We start from the raw sequence: 19941 nt of genomic DNA, 5'->3' as shown, positions 1-19941 counted from the left end.
CCATTGTAATAACTTAATCACCGCCCCTGTAATGAGACAGCATTTGAGTCTAGCGCCCCCTGGGACGGAATTCAGCTTAGTGCAGTCCAGCGGCACAAGTTACAAATTCCCTTTGAGGTCAAATACCCACCCCCCTAAAAAAAGAAAAGAAAAAAAGTGCAAGCAGGAATATAACCGAACATTTCTATGGCAGGCAAATTTGACAAGGATTGAGCGCTGTATGTTCAGACCCAAAGTCAAAGTGACACCGACCCAAACTCAACATGGTCACTTGTCTCTTTTCATCCACCAACCTCTTATTTCTTACAGTCCACTCTGCAGTGTCCGCCCCCGTCCATTTTCCTCTGCTTAATGTCCTCCCTGAGTTCTGGGGGAGACCGATGCAGTCTCTCTCACTCTCGTAGCCTTGTCCCCCCAGCTCAGAAAGTGCTTTAGTGCACTCTTTAGTGAGTGGTGATGACACTCCAGTGATGCGGCAGAACATTATGACAACCATACTCTAGGTGTAAGTGTCTCCCCAAAGCACGTTATCTAGGACAAGGCTGGCTCCCTTTCTCATAGCGATGTGGACTGCTTGATGCTGTGAAAGCTGACCCGCGAAGGTGACGTGGGGATGGACATGGCCTGGGTCATCCTGGCCCGGATCGAGTGCTGCTCCTGCCACCGGTGAAACCGCTTCCTCGCCGCTGACCGTACCTGTCGAGAGCAACCGGCGGCAATTAAGAAACTGGCAGGTCAATGAATGATTGATCGCTCTGCTAACCTGTTGGTGAATGCAGTAATTTACATGCACGTGGTATTCTGGATTCTGGCGTACATGTACAGTAAATGCACTCATTTGTAAGCTTGGGAATATAAGGATTTATCAGAGTGCTGTTCTGAGCTATTGACAGGAGATCTAATCTTATAATAATAATGATGATGATGATGATGATGATGATGATGATGATGATGATGATGATGATGATAATATTAATGGTAATAATGATAATAACAACAACAGCAACAACAATAATAACAACAACAACAACTATAATAATAATTCTGCAAGGTCCACCTGGATTTGATTCTGTAAAGGTTGTATCTGGCTGTTTTGTAATCTCCGTTTCAAATGGGAAACTGGATGGATATGAATAATGCTATTTACATATTATATACATATATTACATACATATTATATACATGTTATATACATATATTTATATATCTGTTATTTCACAGGACATGGGGTGGTTGTAGAAAAGATGGAAGCTTATAATTCCAAGCTCACACATTGCCAAAACACCAGAACTGCTTGTTTATACAAATTAATTTGACATATTTCTCCTAGTTTATTTATGAATCTAGACTGACTATCTAGAGCTGACATATTTTGAATGTATCTTAATATTTCGGTGCTATTTTGCGTGAGTCTCATCGCCGATTTGGGCATGGAAACAAAGACCGACAATGTCACAGTGTCGAAAATTGATGTCACATGACAAGTCTCAATGGTTCTCAAATGGGGGTCTGGGGACCCCCAGGGGTCCTTGAGGGGGTTCCAGGGGGTCCCCAGGCAAAAAAAGGGGGGGGGGGGTTAATTTATTTTTGCTATAATTCCATTCATAAGTAACACAATGCCTATTTTGGTCATGGGTTTTATACACTTTCTGTAATAAAACATCTAAAAGCATCAATTTTATTATCATATGGGGGACCGTGGGACAAAATCCTATCAAATGGGGGTCTGTGGTCTAATCTTTGTCAGTTTAGGGGTCCTTCATGTGAAGAAATTTGAGAACCACTGTTTAAAATATACATACTACAGCATGCGCTGGGACGCGTCATCAGTGATGTTAACTGGGGTCGTAAGGTGTTTCGGGTCTGTCAACATCATACACCCTCGCCCAGTAGACCCAGCCGAGGCCGATTAAGACCCTGACCCGCGTCCCAGAAGCAGCCGCTCACGGATCAGCCTTCCTACTCTGCAACGTTGCCCGCGGAAGGGTTGATCACGTCCAATCCGCTGCAATAGTTAGTGCTACACCGCAGTATTGAAATAGGGAACAAGGAATTGAACTAAAGTTGGGAAATATAAATAACAAAAGAGACTAGAGCGCGCACATCCAGTCAAAATTGCAGGTGCAGGACAAGGGGTCAAACAATGTAGAAAAAGAGTAGAGTCCGCACTCTGCTGAACAAGATGTCTCCCAGACGGATAGATTTATTTATTGACGTTTCGGTCTCACACGACCTTCTGCATTCTGAAGAAGGTCGTGTGAGACCGAAACGTCTCCCAGATCTATCCATCTGGGAGACATCTTGTTCAGCAGTGTGCGGACTCTACTCTTTTTCTACATTGGGAAATCTAAATAAGCCTCTGAGCATAGGGAACACACCACGTTTGATCAATAGCAGATGCGATTCTGCTTACCTCACTATTCAGGAAGCAGTAAAATACAGACACAAAGAAGCCCTGTGAGAGAGGGAGATAAACAGAGTAGCAAAACCATCAAATGCAGACCATCCGACTTGAATCCCGTTTTAACTGCACACAATGCAGCTTATCACAAACCCTCCATTTATTCAACTCTCCATTTATTCAATTGTTTCCTGAGAGGATGCACGGTTTGCGCTGCCATTACTGTCTATTTGACATTAAACAAAAAGAAAATCCATCCACACAAAAAGACAAAAAGATGACATTATACTCAGGTAATAGCAGTTAATTCCTGTAAGCTTTTGCATGTTCGAAACTAGGGATGCATGATATATCAGCAATCATATCGGTATCGGTCCGATGTTGCAATGTTAATATCGGTTATCGGTATCAGCCAAAATGTTCCCATTGAGAGGAAACATTGTGATAAATCTATGATTTATGGGCTTTTCCAAATGTTTTGGGAATAAAGAAAATGCATAACTTGTTCAAATTCGCAGTGTTTACATGTGTTTTTCAGTATGTACAAAATGTTATTATCATAGAAATGTGTTTTTATACAGATCATATCGACATCGGTAAATATCGGTTATCGGCCATAACAGCAATGTTAATATCGGGTTATCGGTATCGGCCAAAATGTTCACATCGGTGCATCCCTGTTCGAAACATTTACAAATGCACTGTGCGTGCTAACTAAATAAACCAAAACATACCTGGAAGGACTCTAAGAATGAGTTGAAGTATATGAAGACGATTTGAGAGATCTCGTCTTCCCCCGGGTTGACGAAGAACAGCATGTATGTGATTCCCAGGAGAGGGAGAAGTACCAGCGTGGCCTTCACCGCTTTCCTGTAGATAAGGAGATGGTGGTCGGACACACAGACCTCTATCTCTACGGGCACCAAAACCCTTCGGAATGGAGAATGGCCATAGCACTACTTTGTCTTACTTTGTCTTGCTGTCGTAATGTTGCTAATATTTCATTTCACGCACGCGCACACACACACGCACACACACCATTGGCTAAGAAAAATATAAATCACACACTACTGCTTCATCAAAAATAAACGGAGTAGAGAGTAAACCATGTTCTTTTCAATGTTTCTCTTGAAGTCACATTCAATTTACCTGTACTGAATAGTCTCCGATGTGGTGGAGGCGCGCAGTTTGGTCATGAGGATTCTCACAATGTTGAAGAGGAAAATAAAATTGATCTGCGGGGAAATCAGACACCACATTGTGTCATTCTTTATGAAGACAGATTGCAGTGAAAGATTACAGTGAAAAGAATATACATCTTTTTTTGATTGCATTTTTATATAGCCTAGGGCTATTTATAAGTACTTAAAGCGCTTCACATATCAGGGGGACTCAACTCATCCACCGCCGATAAAGAAATACTACAGTGGTCTCCTTAAGGACATTGTTCTTGCTATGCACTCCCTTCCCTTTACAGACCTCAGGGAAATTGACGAGGAAGTCTGGTAATAGCGATACAACCAGATGTTCAACGTGATACCAGCTAATGCTGGTGCACCCGTTGTGTTCAGTGAATGTTAATCATGCTAATAAGCTGTTTTTTTTTATTACCTGAAGTGTTATCATTTTCCCACAATGCAACAAGTACTCGAAGGGCAAAAACAAAATGAAAAGCGTCAAGTAATCCCCTTGACGTGTGAGGGGGACGTGCGGGGTGGGTAATGACGTGTGAGGTGTGAACCACGAAACATGGCAGAGAAAATAGCTATATGAATACTTTCCGAGTCCACTTGACCTGACCTTGGCCTGAGAGCAGATGCCTGACAATCTTTCAGGCACTATCCATCTTGCTTACTCGACTCCCAAACATCGGCGCTTCTATTACCATTTGAATAACTTTATTTCATCATAACCGTAATAATAATAGTAGATCATTGTATTGCCAATAGCCAGCCAAGGTTCAAAACACAGCACCTTTGACAACAGATACCGTAAGTATTCCTGTGACCCTAGAATGATCCTGCACGATCAAATGATAGGTAAAGAAATAAGAGACAGGCAGGAGGGATTTGTGTAAGCAAGAGTTGGAATTTTTTTCCGCGCGAGCAGCAGGCGTATGGGGAGGAGTAGGGTGTGAGCAGCAGGCGTATGGGGAGGAGTAGGGTGTGCGCTCTAAAGGGGAAGCGGTATGGTAGGGGAGAGGCGAACAGGAATGAATGAATGAATGAATATTTTATTTTCGTGTCAGGACAATTACATGACCCATCCCACATGGGATTATCAGACACATCAACATTCAATATTTAACAAAACATAACATTCCGGTATGTTACCCAACCAGAAGCTTTCAGTGCAGCCCAAATTAGAGAGTATATATACATGCAGACATAATATGCCTATACATATACATACATATACATTCATACATACCTGCACATAGAATACGAAAATAAAACAAAAATAAATAAAAAATAAACTCTAATTTATCAGTTATACGTCAACCTTCTCCTCCTGTCCCACGCTTTAGAAAGAAATTCAGAGAATGCAAAAATATTATCAAAAAGAAATTTGAGTATTACTCGGTTCTCACTATCTATCATATTTAGCTCAGGAGTATGGACTCTTTTAAACATTGTTTCTCTCAAGTCATGATACAGGCGAACAGGAACAGGAAGCGCCGCTCAAAGAGATGAGATCTTTCAGGTTGCGACAGAAGATAGAGGATCTGCTGTTCCGCCTGGGATGCGAAGGTCAATCGCCATCGGGGACCCAGTGGGGGTCGAAATCGAGCGGCGAATTGGCCAGGTTGCTGCAGGGGGTGGGGGGGGGGGGAGTATTAGCAGAGGCAATGGTCAGGCGTGCGCTGAATGAGTTATAGGGGCTGAAGACAGTGATCTGGGAGTCCAGCCAGGAGGAGAGCTGCTGTAGTCCAGACGTGGGATGACAGCTTGTAGAAGGAGCTGGGCTGAGTCCCCAGGCCCGGGCTGGATTCGGCGGCTGCTGTAGAGTGCAAATCTACGGGATCAGGCTGCGGCGTTCACGTGAGCCTTTGCTGAAGACTTGGTAGTCTAGCATCACATGGAGGTTGTTAGCGGTGCGAGGAGGAACGTGGGGGTGTTGTCACAGCTGATGGAGGAACGTGGGGGTGTTGTCACAGCTGATGGAGGAGGAACGTGGGGGTGTTGTCACAGCTGATGGAGACGGCTGGCGGCAGGATTAGGCCCTGTCATGTTTGAGATTGAGGTAGTGGGTCCAGCTTATAGGATCTGTCCCCTTCGCTGTACTTAAAAGCCTCGCCGCTGAATTCAGAACTAGTTGATGAGAGAGAGCTTCGTCGCTGAAGCAAGAATACAGAGATTGACCACAGCGAATACCAGACAAAATACCAATAAAAGTGCGACTCTCGTTCTCCAAGACTGAAAAGTATGGAAGTACGCTATTTTTAGAGATGTTTCTCAACGGGTACTGTTGAAACCAGACTGAACATCCCTTTGGACGGATTGGATTGTCATAATTCAGGGCAGAATCGAGACTCCATATATTTTTGGCAGCCATTTTAATATAAGCTGCCAAGTGGCTAAGATTTATAAGTCACACTTGGGAGGCAAAATATTAAAACCTCAGATTTACCGTTACAAAGATGGAGAATGTTTCGACACACCCGACATTTCATGTCCGCTCGACATTCTTTGAGGGTGAAGAACTTGCACTGGGCAGCTCTAGATATGGCAGCCTCTGGGAAATATCTTACCACTAGCACGAGAATCATTGGACCTTGGTAGATGTAGTCTGTGTACACTCCAGTCCGCTTCCCAAACCAGCACCTGAAATGTCCACAAAATAGCAATCAGCCACGCATACCTCTCATCTCCTTCAGGTGTGTTTGCATTGTTATCCGGCCTCCTTAATAATAAATGCCCCTCCAATGTCCAATATGTGTTGGTATTAATGTCCTCTGGGGGGTCTAAGATGACATAGCTGAACAAACACCTCAGTCACACATGGCCACCAATTGGCAATTTCCCAAAACACGAGTTAGGGACACGTGGAGCGATCTCTTATTTGGCGAGTGGTGAATGCGATTCATTCTTCTGAAATGACACTGAACTTAAAATAATACAAATTTAATCCCCTTTTCGATATCATAGTCCTTAATGTTGAACCGATCATCGCCCATCGAATAGGTGTGAAAAGAGACTACTAATATCAATCAAACTGAAGATTGCCAATTAAAGTGGAAATGGCTGCAGGGGCAATGTGTCATTAGGAATCCTGTACAATGTAAATGTGATTACGGCAGGTTAATAATGGACATCCATCTCTTTAATTCAATACACTTTGACTTTGCCTTTGTCCTTCAGTGTGGGTGCTGACTGAGGGAAACAGGAAGAGACCCTTTTCACGGGGGCATTTTGTGTCGAAAAGGCAGAATAAACACAGGTGCAAGCGAAACACTAATGAGGGTTTACTCATTAGTGTTTGGCTGTGTTTGACCTGTGTTTACCCTAGCTGCCTTTTCGACACAAAATGGCCCCCCGTGAGAAGGGTCTATCATGTCTCGGAAATACATCAAGAGTCAAATGGAAGGGCTTACTTCTCATTGTCATAGTAGAGCTTCCCAATAGCCCACGCCACGATTATCGGGAACGGTATACCTGTGAGGCGAAAGACAAAGTGACAGTTGACCTAACTTTCTTTACTATGGAAATCACATAATACCACTCCAATATAATAATATATATATATTATTATATAATACCACTCCAGGGATTTTACACTGCAATTTCCAATCCGTGTCTCTTTTTTGCCAAGGACTGCCAAAAGCAATTGTCAGTTGTGTGCCGTGATCCACAGATGCAAGCCAACGCCTGTCACCATCGCAATACTTCATTGTGAATGAATGAGAAGCTGGACTCTGCTTGATGATAATGCATTGTGATGTTCTGTTTTGCTGACATATAGGGCTATAATAAGGCTATAATTACACTGACAAAGAGCAGGAAGACCTTGCCATCCTCCTTGTCAACCATCTCTCTGACCATAGAGACACTGCCGAGCGCGTCATCATTCAGAAACCACACCCAAAACAGGAGAAAACACAAACTCCCCCTCCAATCTTGGCGTTCAAAATGTGGATGTTGCTGTCAATGAAGTAAGTTGGAGTGTTCATCTTCCGTATATATGATCTTTGTGTGCAACACCCAACCATGCACGCGACATAGGAGAAGACCAGGATTGGGGGGGAAGGGAGTTTTTGTTTTCCCCCGCAGTGTCGCTATAGGCAACAATGTTTTTCATCAGCCATGTAGTGTATGGACCGCCGTGCAGGGTTAAACCTCAGGGAAATATAGTTTCACAGTCCCAGATGGCTTGAACAAACTGTGTGTGTCCCCCCCCCCCTCTCCCCCCCGTACAATATTATCCCTTGGCCGTATCTCTGTCTCTGTCTTATTAATATTTCTGCGTTGAGAGTTAAATCTAAGCGAAGCAAATAACAATGGATCCCATTTATTTTGTTCGCCGCCGTGCCGAAAAATATATTCTGCCATTTCCTGTTCCTGTTCACACTCTCATTTCCCAAGAGGCTTCACACTGGCCTCGGGGGTAAATGTAATCCAGCTGGCACAATACATCCAATCTCAGCACCACATAGTTTGCTTTGACAGTGTGAAGAAAGGGCTGTTTCGTGACCTCCACACCGATACAATACAGCCGCCCGAGGAAATCCTTGTATGTCCAAAAGTCAAACGGTCCTATATGGTCACGTCAGGACATTTAGTCATGGGACCCATCAGACTTTCAATTCAGTCTATACATTTTCTCTCCAGTTGTTACTTGGCCACTTCCCCCTGCTGTCCTGGTCGTTGCTCCAGCCCATCAGCGAGAAAGTGCTTTTTTAGTTAAGTTGAGTTATTTATTTATTTAGTTATTTACCATTTATTTTGAAGGGACGGATACAGAATACATAGACAAATGAGCAAATGACAGTGAACAGATGTCCAAGGCAAATAAACAGTTATCCGATACTAGTATCCTAGTGCTTATTCATCTTATGACTTCCTGTTCAAAACACCGTCTGTTTTACCTGCTCACTAGTACTGTACTGTCACAGCCAGGAAGTGTAAACACAATAAGAAGTAACTGGCTGACCCCTGTGTTGGAACATAAGGTGAATAGTGGCTGCTAGTTTGCAGCACCTGACCTGTCCCCTTCAAGAAAGTTCAATTGAAATTGAATTGACCAAACCTGCTTTTAAAGTTATAATCCCAAAGATTTGTATGTAAATAAATGTCTGTTAAGTCACTATCTATCTGATAGTGACTTAACAGAATGCTGATTGAGCGTATGGCCCATTGATGGAAACCTTTGCATTTTCAGTATTGCAGCATTTATGAACTTGTGTCTGTGGTGGCACAGGGTGGGCGGAGCTAACACAATAGACTCACTCTGTAGGTTACTGTAGGTTCACAGGGTGGGCGGAGCTAACACAACAGACTCACTCTGCAGGTTACTGTAGGTTCACAGGGTGGGTGGAGCTAACACAACAGACTCACTCTGTAGGTTACTGTAGGTTCACAGGGTTGGCGGAGCTAACACAATAGACTCACTCTGTAGGTTACTGTAGGTTCACAGGGTGGGCGGAGCTAACAGACTCACTCTGTAGGTTACTGTAGGTTCACAGGGTGGGCGGAGCTAACACAATAGATTCACTCTGTAGGTTACTGTAGGTTCACAGGGTGGGCGGAGCTAACAAAATAGACTCACTCTGTAGGTTACTGTAGGTTCACAGGGTGGGCGGAGCTAAAACAATAGACTCACTCTGTAGGTTACTGTAGGTTCACAGGGTGGGCGGAGCTAACACAATAGACTCACTCTGTAGGTTACTGTAACTTCACAGGGTGGGCGGAGCTAACACAATAGACTCACTCTGTAGGTTACTGTAGGTTCACAGGGTGGGCGGAGCTAAAACAATAGACTCACTCTGTAGGTTACTGTAGGTTCCTGATAGCCCTTGTGTGAAGTAGGATAACAAACTACTTTTCCGGTCTCTGCTTGCATTGTGGGTGGTTACTATGGCCGAACAAACTGATATAGGTGTCACCCATTAGAACAAAACTGAAACCTCAGAGATTATAACTAACAAGTAAAAAATACTAAATACAGTACAAACAAACAACATTTGAATGACAATGTTTTCATATAGCTGTAGCGGTTTTAAAACGACATGTGTACATACACCAGCCGATGCAGATGAACATCCACTTGCGCAGCTTGTCGGTGGAGTAGGTGAGGACGATGGCGGTGTGGAGGTAGCAGCCCTCCCCAAACATCCAGAAGAAGTTGGTGGAGTGGAAATAATTGAAGGAGGCGGTGACCAAGCGGCACCAAACCTACAGAATGAATCGTTTTGTTAACCGTTTGTCACCGTTAGAGTAATGGCTGATTTATTTAATAGTGCAAGAGAATGTGTATTGTGTTAAATGAGGTGAAAAATTGAAGATAATGACACCTGCCTGCACTGCTTATTACGTCTGACAAGGAGGTTATGGTTTCACCCCTGTTAGTTAGTTTTTTTCTGCAGGATAGTTATGGTAATACTATATATATATATATATATATATATATATATACAGTATATATATATATATACGTATATATATATATATATATATATATATATATATATATATATATATATATATACTGATCCCTCTCCCCAATTGTACTTGGTTAATTTCCCCCTGCTGCCCCGGTCGCTGTTCCTCCCTCTGCCAATCTGGGGAGAGCCGTAGACTAGCACCATGCTTCCTCCGACTCATGCGCAGTTGCCAGCCGCTTCTTTTCACCTGACAGCGGGGAGCTTCACCGGCAGGACGTAGCACGTGGGAGGATCACGCTATTCCCACCAGTTCCCTTCCGCCCGACCAGAGGAGGCGCTATATACCCTCAATCCGGCTTCCCACCCACAGCCAATCGTGCCTGTTTGGACGCCTGACCAAGCTGGAAGTAACATGGGGGCACGAACCTGCGACCCTCGTGTTGGTAGGCAGGGAATCTACCGCTACACTACCCGGATGCCCCGACTTATGGTCATATTAAATTTAATTGGATCTAAATACTGCTATGTTGTCAGTAACATGTCTGTTGTTGTTTTGTTTTGCCTGCACTACTGCCTGCTGTAAACCAATTTGCCCTCTCGGGACACTAATAAAGAACTTGAACTTGAACTTGAACATTAAATCTGCCCACTCTAGATCAGCCTTGGGCCAAGGAACAATTGATTAGATTCTGATGGTGATCCACATCTGGGATTTCCCCATAACTGTGAAACATGAGCAGATGTAGTCAAGTCACTATATCTGGAGTCGAAGTCGAGCCTTGAGTTCCCAGTGTTCGAGTCCGAGTCGCCAAAGGAGTCCGAGTCGAGTCCCCATGCATTACCCGAGTCCCCATGCATTACCCAAGTCTCCATGCATTACCCGAGTCCCCATGCATTACCCGAGTCCCCATGCATTACCCGAGTCCCCATGCATTACCCGAGTCTCCATGCATTACCCGAGTCTCCATGCATTACCCGAGTCCCCATGCATTACCCGAGTCCCAAGTTACTGAATGTGAATCCGCATTTAGGTGGAACACACGTCCCTGGCCTTGCACGAAATTTAATAATGTCACTGTATTAATATAGCTATCAATATCTTATGCCAAATTATTAGGGCCTATTACAAAAACAATTACAAAAACAAAAACAGTCTTTATCAATGAACAAGTCCAGGTTCCCTTCTTCAACTTCTGAGTCCCAAGTCCAAGACTGGGACTTGAGTCGAGTTCTGACTCGACTACAACACTAAACATGAGATGGAGACTTGACTCCAAATGCCAGAGGTATGTTTGCACTTAAACTTGAATGACATGAATAATGTGTTCTCATGCCTGTGAGAGCAAGTTGCACAATTGTTCAGTATTGGCTGAGTGTCTTCCAGTGGCAGCCCATAACACCTATAGAGAATACCAGAATGTTTCGTTTTTGTGCAGTCAAAGATCAACACTCCACAGACGGCCACTCACTCCACAGACGGCCACTCACTCCACAGACGGCCACTCACTCCACAGACGGCCACTCACTCCACAGGCGGCCACTCACTCCACAGACGGACACTCACTCCACAGGCGGCCACTCACTCCACAGACGGCCACTCACTCCACAGACGGCCACTCACTCCGCAGACGGCCACTCACTCCGCAGACGGCCACTCACTCCACAGACGGCCACTCACCACATTGCTTTCGTGCACTTCGGGGCTCATGGTCATTTGGACTACAAACCACGTAGCGTTCCTCAGGATGAAGGCAGTAACAAGGTTCCAGTGGATGATGTTTCTCAGGCAGCGGATGCTCCTGTGAGACGGGGAGGAACACAAGAAGCTCAGGCGTTGTGCACGTTTTTGCTTCTTTCCAGCGTTTACACAACATCCTATCAATCGTGCCGAGGAAAAGCTTAGGATTTGGTACCGAGAGGAGAGATGCAAATCCTCCGGGACAGTCGTAAACCTGAAAGCGAGCTTGTGACCAGACTGACTGGAGCGATCTGCGCGAGCGAGAGGAAACGAGAAGCACTTTTTGCTCCCTGAACAAGTTCTGTTGCGTGCGAGTGTTAAGGCGCTGACAAGGTTCGGCGCAGCCTCGACTTGGAGCCTTGCCGCCAAGGCGACAGCGAACGTAACTCTTCCAAAACACGTCCAAAACGTTATCGTGTCGTTTACCAAGAACTTGCAATCATGTCGGTGGGGGGACATTTTATTGTCCCTCCATTTCAAAACTCATTCCGGTGAGCCTGCAGAAGGCTTTGCTGGATGAGGGACAAGCACTGTTAAATGAGGAAATGGCATTTCCTCATTCCTCACAACAAGGAGTTGATGCCGCGGAGTCACATTTTCGAGGAGCTGCACGCCCCCTACGCCGAGCTGCGCCGGTAGGACGCCCAGCTGCGGCGACCCCCTCGGCGCAGTCAGCGCCGGCGATTTCGCTCGAGCATAATTTGAGCTTCACTGTCTTCGTGTGAGCTGAATTCAGAATTTAAACTCAAAATAATGAGCTCTTACTGAATTCTCAGATCACTCATAAAGAAATCGCTGAAAGAAATATACAGAAAATGTAGTGAAAATCATGAATGTTGAAGAAATGTAGCCTCTAAGTAGCGTTCTGCATCAGTCTTTTCTTTCTGATTTCCCCACCCCATTTTCTCCCTAATTGTACGTAGTCAATTTCCCCCTGCTGCCCCGCTCGCTGCTCCACCCTCCGCCGATCTGTGGAGAGCCGTAGACTAGCACCATGCTTCCTCCGACACATGCACAGTTGCCAGCCAGTTATTTTCACCTGACAGCGGGGGGCTACACCCGCATGACGTAGCACGTGGGAGGATCACACCTACCGGCGCCCTGACCGACCAGAGGAGGCGCTAGTGCAGCGACCAGGACACATACCCATAATCCCACCCGCAGACACAGCCAATCGCACCTGTATGGACGCCCCGACAAAGCCGGAGGTAACACGGGGGGGGGGGGGGGGGGGGGGGCAGGAAAGTATTGCGGGACTTGACGAGACTTGGTGACCGAGATCACGAATGAGGTAATTTGATCCCTGGGAGACACCAGGAAACAGCCCTGGAGGGAATATCAGTCTGGTGGTTGTTGAGGGATGAGATTATGACGATATGTGGCCAAAACGGGAATAAAACTGGCTATTTAGATGCAGGAAAGACCATGGGAAAGACAGGCTGCCACTTGGCCCCCTCGGAGCTCCATTTTACGACTGGCTTGGACGCTGTTGATCTCAAAACAACGCTAGGACGGCCAGAAACGCCGCGGAGATCACTGGGTGAGTGGTCAAATCATAAATTTTGTGAGGAGAGGGGTCCAGGTTAAAAAAAAATGAAATTCTCCTTTAAAGGGACAGGACCTAAAACAGAACGTTTCAGACAGAGGGTGAACTGAAGGGAGCAGTGAGAGCCAGTACAAGATAAACAATGAGTTTTTTTAAACTACTAATGATGCAATAAGTTACTCTACTGGAGTCCAACAATAAAATAATAATACATTATATTAGCAAAAATATGGGCCCTTTAAGTCATTGTTCGTACTATAATAGGAACATTTTCTTCACACTGTTGTTCTCTCGCTTTGTCGTGTCCTTAGAGTCACATGTTTTTTTTATGCGGTGCATAAATTGACCTTAAGGTACAATTAAAATCTACCCCAACTGCCTCAAGGCGTGCGGGTGAAAATAGCCTCAAGGCGTGCGGGTGAAAATAGAAGCGCAAGACCGACCGAACGGACAGAACAAACAAACCGCGGTCACCGTGGTAGTGGTGAGTGGTGACAGTGTCATTTATTGTCACCAGGCACCAGCTGACGGCATCATCAGTGAGCAAAGCCCGCTTCTTCTTCCTCCGCCGACCATGAATGACGTGATTGATTTTGTTTAGTATACATCCATTCTTAATAGGTATCACTTGCACCGGCTTTGAGCTAACTGTACACACACACACACACACACACACACACACACACACACACACACACACACACACACACACACACACACACACACACACACGAGTACGAATGTTCCAGTGGCATCATACTTTTGTTCATTTTCACTTGACAACAATGAATACATTAGACTCTAATGTATACATCTTCTCAACACGGGTGATTAGAGAACTCTAAAAGGGGAAAACAACCTCATTAACCACAAAGCACACGGAGATGTTGCACTACAGCACGGTTTATAATAATAAATTAGAATTCCACAGGAAGCGTAGATGCAGCAGCGCCCTTGGGGCTACAACATGCGAAAGCTACCCATAATAAAGCGGACCATATATCACTCTTGTCCTATGATCTATACAGCAGCTAATTTAGCCTGGCCGTGTGACTGGAGCTGCTGTTGGTCTGGTATCACAGAGACAGCTCATACTGCCAGGAGGGAAGAGAGGCGAGTTTTTCAAAACCGGCGTATTCATTACGCCGCGCGACGTGACCTCACTTCCCTTGGCAGCCTGCCAGTGGGGTCACCACAGACTGACGCCCAGGCTATTAATTAAGAGCAACGCCGAACACGCGTCTCCAGATGGGGACCTTTGTTAAAAGATGAACTGGGTTCAACGCCTCCTCGACGAAATCCCACTCTCTCTTTCTCCATCAACAACAACAAACTAGAGACATTGCTGTTATGTGGCCGATAACCGATATTTACCGATGTCGATATGATCTGTTTAAAAACACATTTCTATCATAATCTATTTTTTTTTTGCCATACTGAAAAACACATGTAAACACTGACTTTGAAAGAGTACTGCATTTCTTTATTTCCAAAAACATTTGGAAAAGTCCATAAATCATAACCTGACGCCGAGATCTCATGAGGAAATCCAGCTGCCTTGCAAGGTCGTAAATGGTAGATTTGCCGCATTGTTTCCTCTCAATGTGAACATTTGGTCACACTGTCTCCTGCCTTCTGGTTCTGCGCTTCACTGACGGGATTCTGGGCCAGAATATTTGACTGGTACTCTATGGCCTACTACGGGGTGGGCCTTCAGCCGGAGGCAGAACTTGCCATCTTCGGCTGCTCGGAGTCTTCTCTGAACTTTCCTACAGCTGTGCAACAGTCTCTGACACTGGGGACAACTGTTGCCAAAAAACAAATTCTGAAGGAATGGAAATCTCCCTCTCCTCCCTCTTTCCAATTGTGGTTGACGGACATGACCTCTGTTATACGCATGGAGAGACTTAGGTTCCTGAGAACCAATACACTTAGAAAGTTTGTGACTTGGTCTACCTCAACGAGGCTAGGGGTGACGGGTGACTCGCCCGGCTGACTTCCCATAGACCCCTTGAGTGAAATCCCAAGTATATCGTTTACAAGAACATAAGCACCTTAGGTAGCTGGCGGCACCACTTTGTAATGTTGATTATATATATATTTTTTTTTTTTTTTTTTTCTTTCTTTCCTCTGTGTCTGAGCCTGTCTGTTTTGTCTTGTTTGTGTTCTATAAAAATTAAAAATATGAAAAAAAAAAAAAAAAAAAAAATATATATATATATATATATATATATATTGAACATTTGGGCCAATAGGTTGAGGCGATGTCTCGTCATAGACGCTGGGTTAGCTGGCTCAGCCTGGCTGGGGGGCGTGGTCAGGGTGGGGTAAATCCCCCCGTTCTATCCATTCAGCAAAGTTAGAATTTAGCTGATAGCCCAGCCCAGGCAGACACGATCGGGGATTGAACCACCGCAGTAAACGCACATCTGAGCAGACGTCTTGTGTTCTGCTCTAGAACCCCCAAACCTGTAGTTTAGAGCCACAGCAGCACCGTCCTTTGGTGAGTCAGCCCATTGAGATATATGGGCGGTTTTACCCCACTCGTGCCAACATTTTGTGGGCGTTCCCACACATGCCGACTGTCTCTATACCGTCGATAACCGAGATTAACATTGCAACATCGGACCGATGCCGATATGTTAAAAAAAAAGAGTAACATCGGCTGATACCGATATTCTTGCCGATATATCGTGCATCCCTACAACAACAGACTCAAGAGGAGTGTCTGCCTGTCTCAGCAGTCAGCGGCACAATCTCATTCTAAAGTTAACGAGGTGAGTGATGAATGCTAAACTGCTCGACTTTGCCAAAATGCCATTTATGTCCTTATCCCCCATCCATCTTGCTCTGTCCAAACCGCTGTGGCCCACAAACACAAGTAGTGCATAAACGCTGTCCTGTTAGCGCTTCCATTTATGACATCTCCCTGTGCCCTTTCACGCTTTTAGCGCTCCCTGGGGGCGTCTCGGCGATCGATAACAGCTAGGGCTGTTGTTGTCAAGACCTCTCTCTCCTTAACGCACGGTTTATTCCAGTTTGTCAGAGAGAAACCCATTCCACCTCCACCGCTGGTCCCACCAGGCCACCGTGACCAGTCTGTATTGGTTTCTGCTGCTTGGCCCGAGATGGGGGGCTATTATTCCCATTTGTGGGGGAAAACGTGCCCTAGTTTTGTGGTCTTCTAAAGCGTTTTACATCTGCAGGCTTGAGATAGGGGGGAAGGTTCCATCCCATGACCAAACGGTTTTGGAATAAGGACGAGGGGGCGCTTTGAACGGGGGGCTCTTGAGAATATAAACGTCTCTGTCAGATCAAGGATGACTTAAGGATTATCAGGGGGGGCTGGTGGTGACAGTGGAACGGACACTTACCTCAAGCACAGGAAGAGGAAGAAGGCTATGAGGAGAGCCACCAGCGAAATACAGTGGCCCAGGAAATTTAGTATCACAGCTAGTTGGTAGTGCATCTTGCCTTTTTTCTGGAAGGATGGGGGAGAAAAACAGAAGGACAAAAGAGAGAATTGTTTCAGGGCATTTCTCTGACTGTGAGTCGCTTCTCTGTGTCACATTTGATTTGCAGAAACAATAGTATTCACGATAACAAAAGGCTTAAAAGATTCAGAATCCTCTTTATTCTATTTTGGGCATAATGTAATTTGTCAGAACCGACTGGTGCAATCTGAAATATGAATATGTGGATGCTCTCTCTCTCTCTCTCACTCTCTCTCTCTTACACACACACACACACACACACACACACACACACACGCACGTATACACACATATACACACACACACGGAGCCTTCCTGTGTCAGTACTGTAGTGGATGGTATTACCAGTGGAACATGCACACATTTCTTACTAAATCAGTGCCTAAGATCACTGTCTGTGACTCAGATATCCATTGTGATTGGATTTCCCCCAAGCTACCAAACAGTCATCTTTGCTGTAAGTGGATTTATGTAACCCACTGGTGTCTACACCCAGATTACATGTTGGCATATTTAATCCGTGCCCCACCCACGCTGAAATAAATCCTCTGTCCCATTCACCAGCTCATATTTACATGTCCGGTGGACCAAGGCCAACGATGCCAACCATGTGGTTTCCCCCACATGGTGACATCAAAGGACTGCACCCACTTTATGAGTTTGAAATGAGGACTGAGTTTACACCGAGGAGCAGTGGGTGACAACTTGACTTAAACCTCTTTACTTCATATAGGGCAGGGGTTTTCAAAGTCTGAGACTGTGGGCCTCCCCCCAGACAAAGCTTGGAAAACTATTTTTTGTGAGCTAATCTAAAGTGAGGACTATCTATGCCTTACAAAGCATTTATAAATGAGATTAAATACAATTGTTAAATCAATGATCAATTAGCTTATTAATCAGGAATAAAACATTTATAACAGTGCTTATGAATTGCTTGCAAATGCTTAGTAATGTATGAACAATGCTTTATAAATCATGAATTAAATATTGACTAATACTTAACTAATGCTTAATAGTGTAGAGTTATTATAAAGTATTTTTTCACTTCCATTCACTGAGCCTCCCCTGAAACTGCTTGGAGCCCCCCTGGGGAGGCCTGCCTCCCAATTTGAAAACCCCTGATTTAGGGGGATATGGCATCTGCCAGAGCTTGCCATTTCACTCTCTTCTGGGCCCCGGCTTTTGCTTCCTGCCAGCTGTGGTGTTATTTGTGTCCTCCTCCTCATCATCCTGGCTAGTTCCACTAGCTTCCCTGTAGTTCTCACATTCCAGCATCCCAGTCTGGTCTTGGACTTGAACTGGAAGAGGCTTTCTCCCCCGTGGGGCTTCCCTAGTGGTTTGGCCTACGGATCTCATCTGTCCCATAGGGTGGCCTGCTTGATTCAAGTGAGAATAATTGCTTCCAGGTTTTGATTTCAGTAAACTTGGTTTACGGCTGGTGGCGGGTGACTGGCCCACGCAGTTGGGGGTGGAGTTGACCTGTTAGTCCCCTTCCCATGCCTAGGTCTTCCAAATCAAATGATTACAGAGCCACGCCACATGGGGTCAGACGCCACATGGGGTCAGACATACTGTAACAGCACTGGGTTGTGTACGTTAAGCCCGGCCTACTCCTGCTACTGTATGATGAAAGCACAGGTGCGAACATAAAAAAAGAAAAAAAAATCGAGCAGGTGCAGGAACCAAAAAGCAGTATAAGGAAAAAAGATGGTCCGCACACTGAAGCTCTGTTTACCTTTCATTAAGTCATCCAAACGAAATGTGACGTTTCGAGCCACTGCTCTTCCTCGGAAAAATAAATCATATAAAGACGCCATGTTAAATACACCTGTGACCCGGTCACGTGATAGTCACATGACTCCAGAGAGAATACATAAAACCCGCAGATGCATAACTACAGACAAACAGTAGACAAACATGTTTGCACATGTTATATATAGAGCCTACAGCTAAAATAAATATAGATCAGACCCCTAGAGCAGGGGCCATCATACCTTAAAAATGTCTAGGTCTAAAGAGGCGCCTCTATATTTAAGAATGGATGACCCTAAGAAATATACAAAGGAGTCATATCCAGTAAGCTCTGACTGTAAGAAACAAGCAACATTTAACATAGAAGTGAGCAGCACAAGAGCCCTGAATAGAACCACATCACTCATTTGCCCCCATATGTCTGAGGAAGAGCAGTTGCTCCAAACGTCACATTTCCTTTGGATGGCTTAGTAAATGGAGCTTCAGTGTGTGGACCTTATTTTCTCCTTATAAAGCACAGGTGCTGACATCACCAATTGCACGGGACGAGTGGACGTCAAGGGGATAAGATACGACTCACCCACCCTAGCCTAGCCACAGGTCTCACCCAGTGTGCAGGCCACAAGAATCCAAAATCAAACCAGACTCACTCTTGCTCTCTCTCTCTCTCTCTCTCTCTCTCTCTCTCTCTCTCTCTCTCTCTCTCTCTCCTCTCTCTCTCTATTTCTGTCTCTCTGTCTCCCACTCTCTCTCAAAATTCTGCATTCTGTGCACTGTGGAGTAGCCCAGTTGGAAGAGAGTCATTCGCTCACCGACAGTGATGTGCTGGTTTCCATGCGACAAGCTACCGTCCTCTTAGCAGCTGTGAGTCCAGCTGACAAGCTACCGTCCTCTTAGCAGCTGTGAGTCCAGCTGACAAGCTACCGTCCTCTTAGCAGCTGTGAGTCCAGCTGACAAGCTACCGTCCTCTTAGCAGCTGTGAGTCCAGCTGACAAGCTACCGTCCTCTTAGCAGCTGTGAGTCCAGCTGACAAGTGGCGCCGGTCGTTTGTAGTTAGCTCCAAAGAGGTGTCATTAAGTAGCCTAATAGCAGATACTGTGAGTGAGGGATCGCTCGCTCAATAATGCGAGATGTAATACTTGAACTTGAGTCATTTTCCCAAAATCAATTAACCTCCGACCGGGCACTTTCAAACCATATGAGGAGAAAAGTGCAAACGGTATTTGTCTGGATAAAAGTCACGCTATGGATTATCTCTTGAGTTTGATTCGTGGAAATCTTCGAGGTGTAAGATAAGTGTGTATGATTTGATGGTTTGAATTTCAGGGTGGCAGGGGATATGTTTGCGCAGTGCCAATCCAGATCTGAGGAAGTATTGTTATCTCTCTTCCACAGTCTGTTAAGTGGCAA

General features: G+C 45.1%; 1 protein-coding gene across 1 annotated transcript in view; it reads right to left on the bottom strand.

Moving 5' to 3' along the window:
- Window positions 1-555: 555 nt before the first annotated feature.
- The window catches only part of crhr1 (corticotropin releasing hormone receptor 1), a gene marked incomplete at its 3' end in the record, with an annotated part of 49520 nt that continues 30134 nt past the window's right edge, over window positions 556-19941 (bottom strand). The window contains exons 6-14 of the mRNA XM_083635138.1: window positions 16660-16766; window positions 11680-11800; window positions 9639-9792; window positions 6996-7056; window positions 6153-6225; window positions 3551-3636; window positions 3136-3271; window positions 2414-2455; window positions 556-696 (exon numbers count right to left, since the gene is read on the bottom strand). Of these exons, the coding sequence (XP_083491264.1) occupies window positions 556-696; window positions 2414-2455; window positions 3136-3271; window positions 3551-3636; window positions 6153-6225; window positions 6996-7056; window positions 9639-9792; window positions 11680-11800; window positions 16660-16766 (921 nt within the window). The remainder of the gene's footprint in view (window positions 697-2413; window positions 2456-3135; window positions 3272-3550; window positions 3637-6152; window positions 6226-6995; window positions 7057-9638; window positions 9793-11679; window positions 11801-16659; window positions 16767-19941) is intronic.

Source organism: Poromitra crassiceps, assembly GCF_964638095.1.
Source record: "Poromitra crassiceps genome assembly, chromosome: 4".
In the NCBI taxonomy this organism is placed as follows: Eukaryota; Metazoa; Chordata; class Actinopteri; order Beryciformes; family Melamphaidae; genus Poromitra; species Poromitra crassiceps.
The sequence above is the reverse complement of the archived record's forward strand: the minus strand, read 5'-3'. Positions and strand labels throughout refer to the sequence as shown.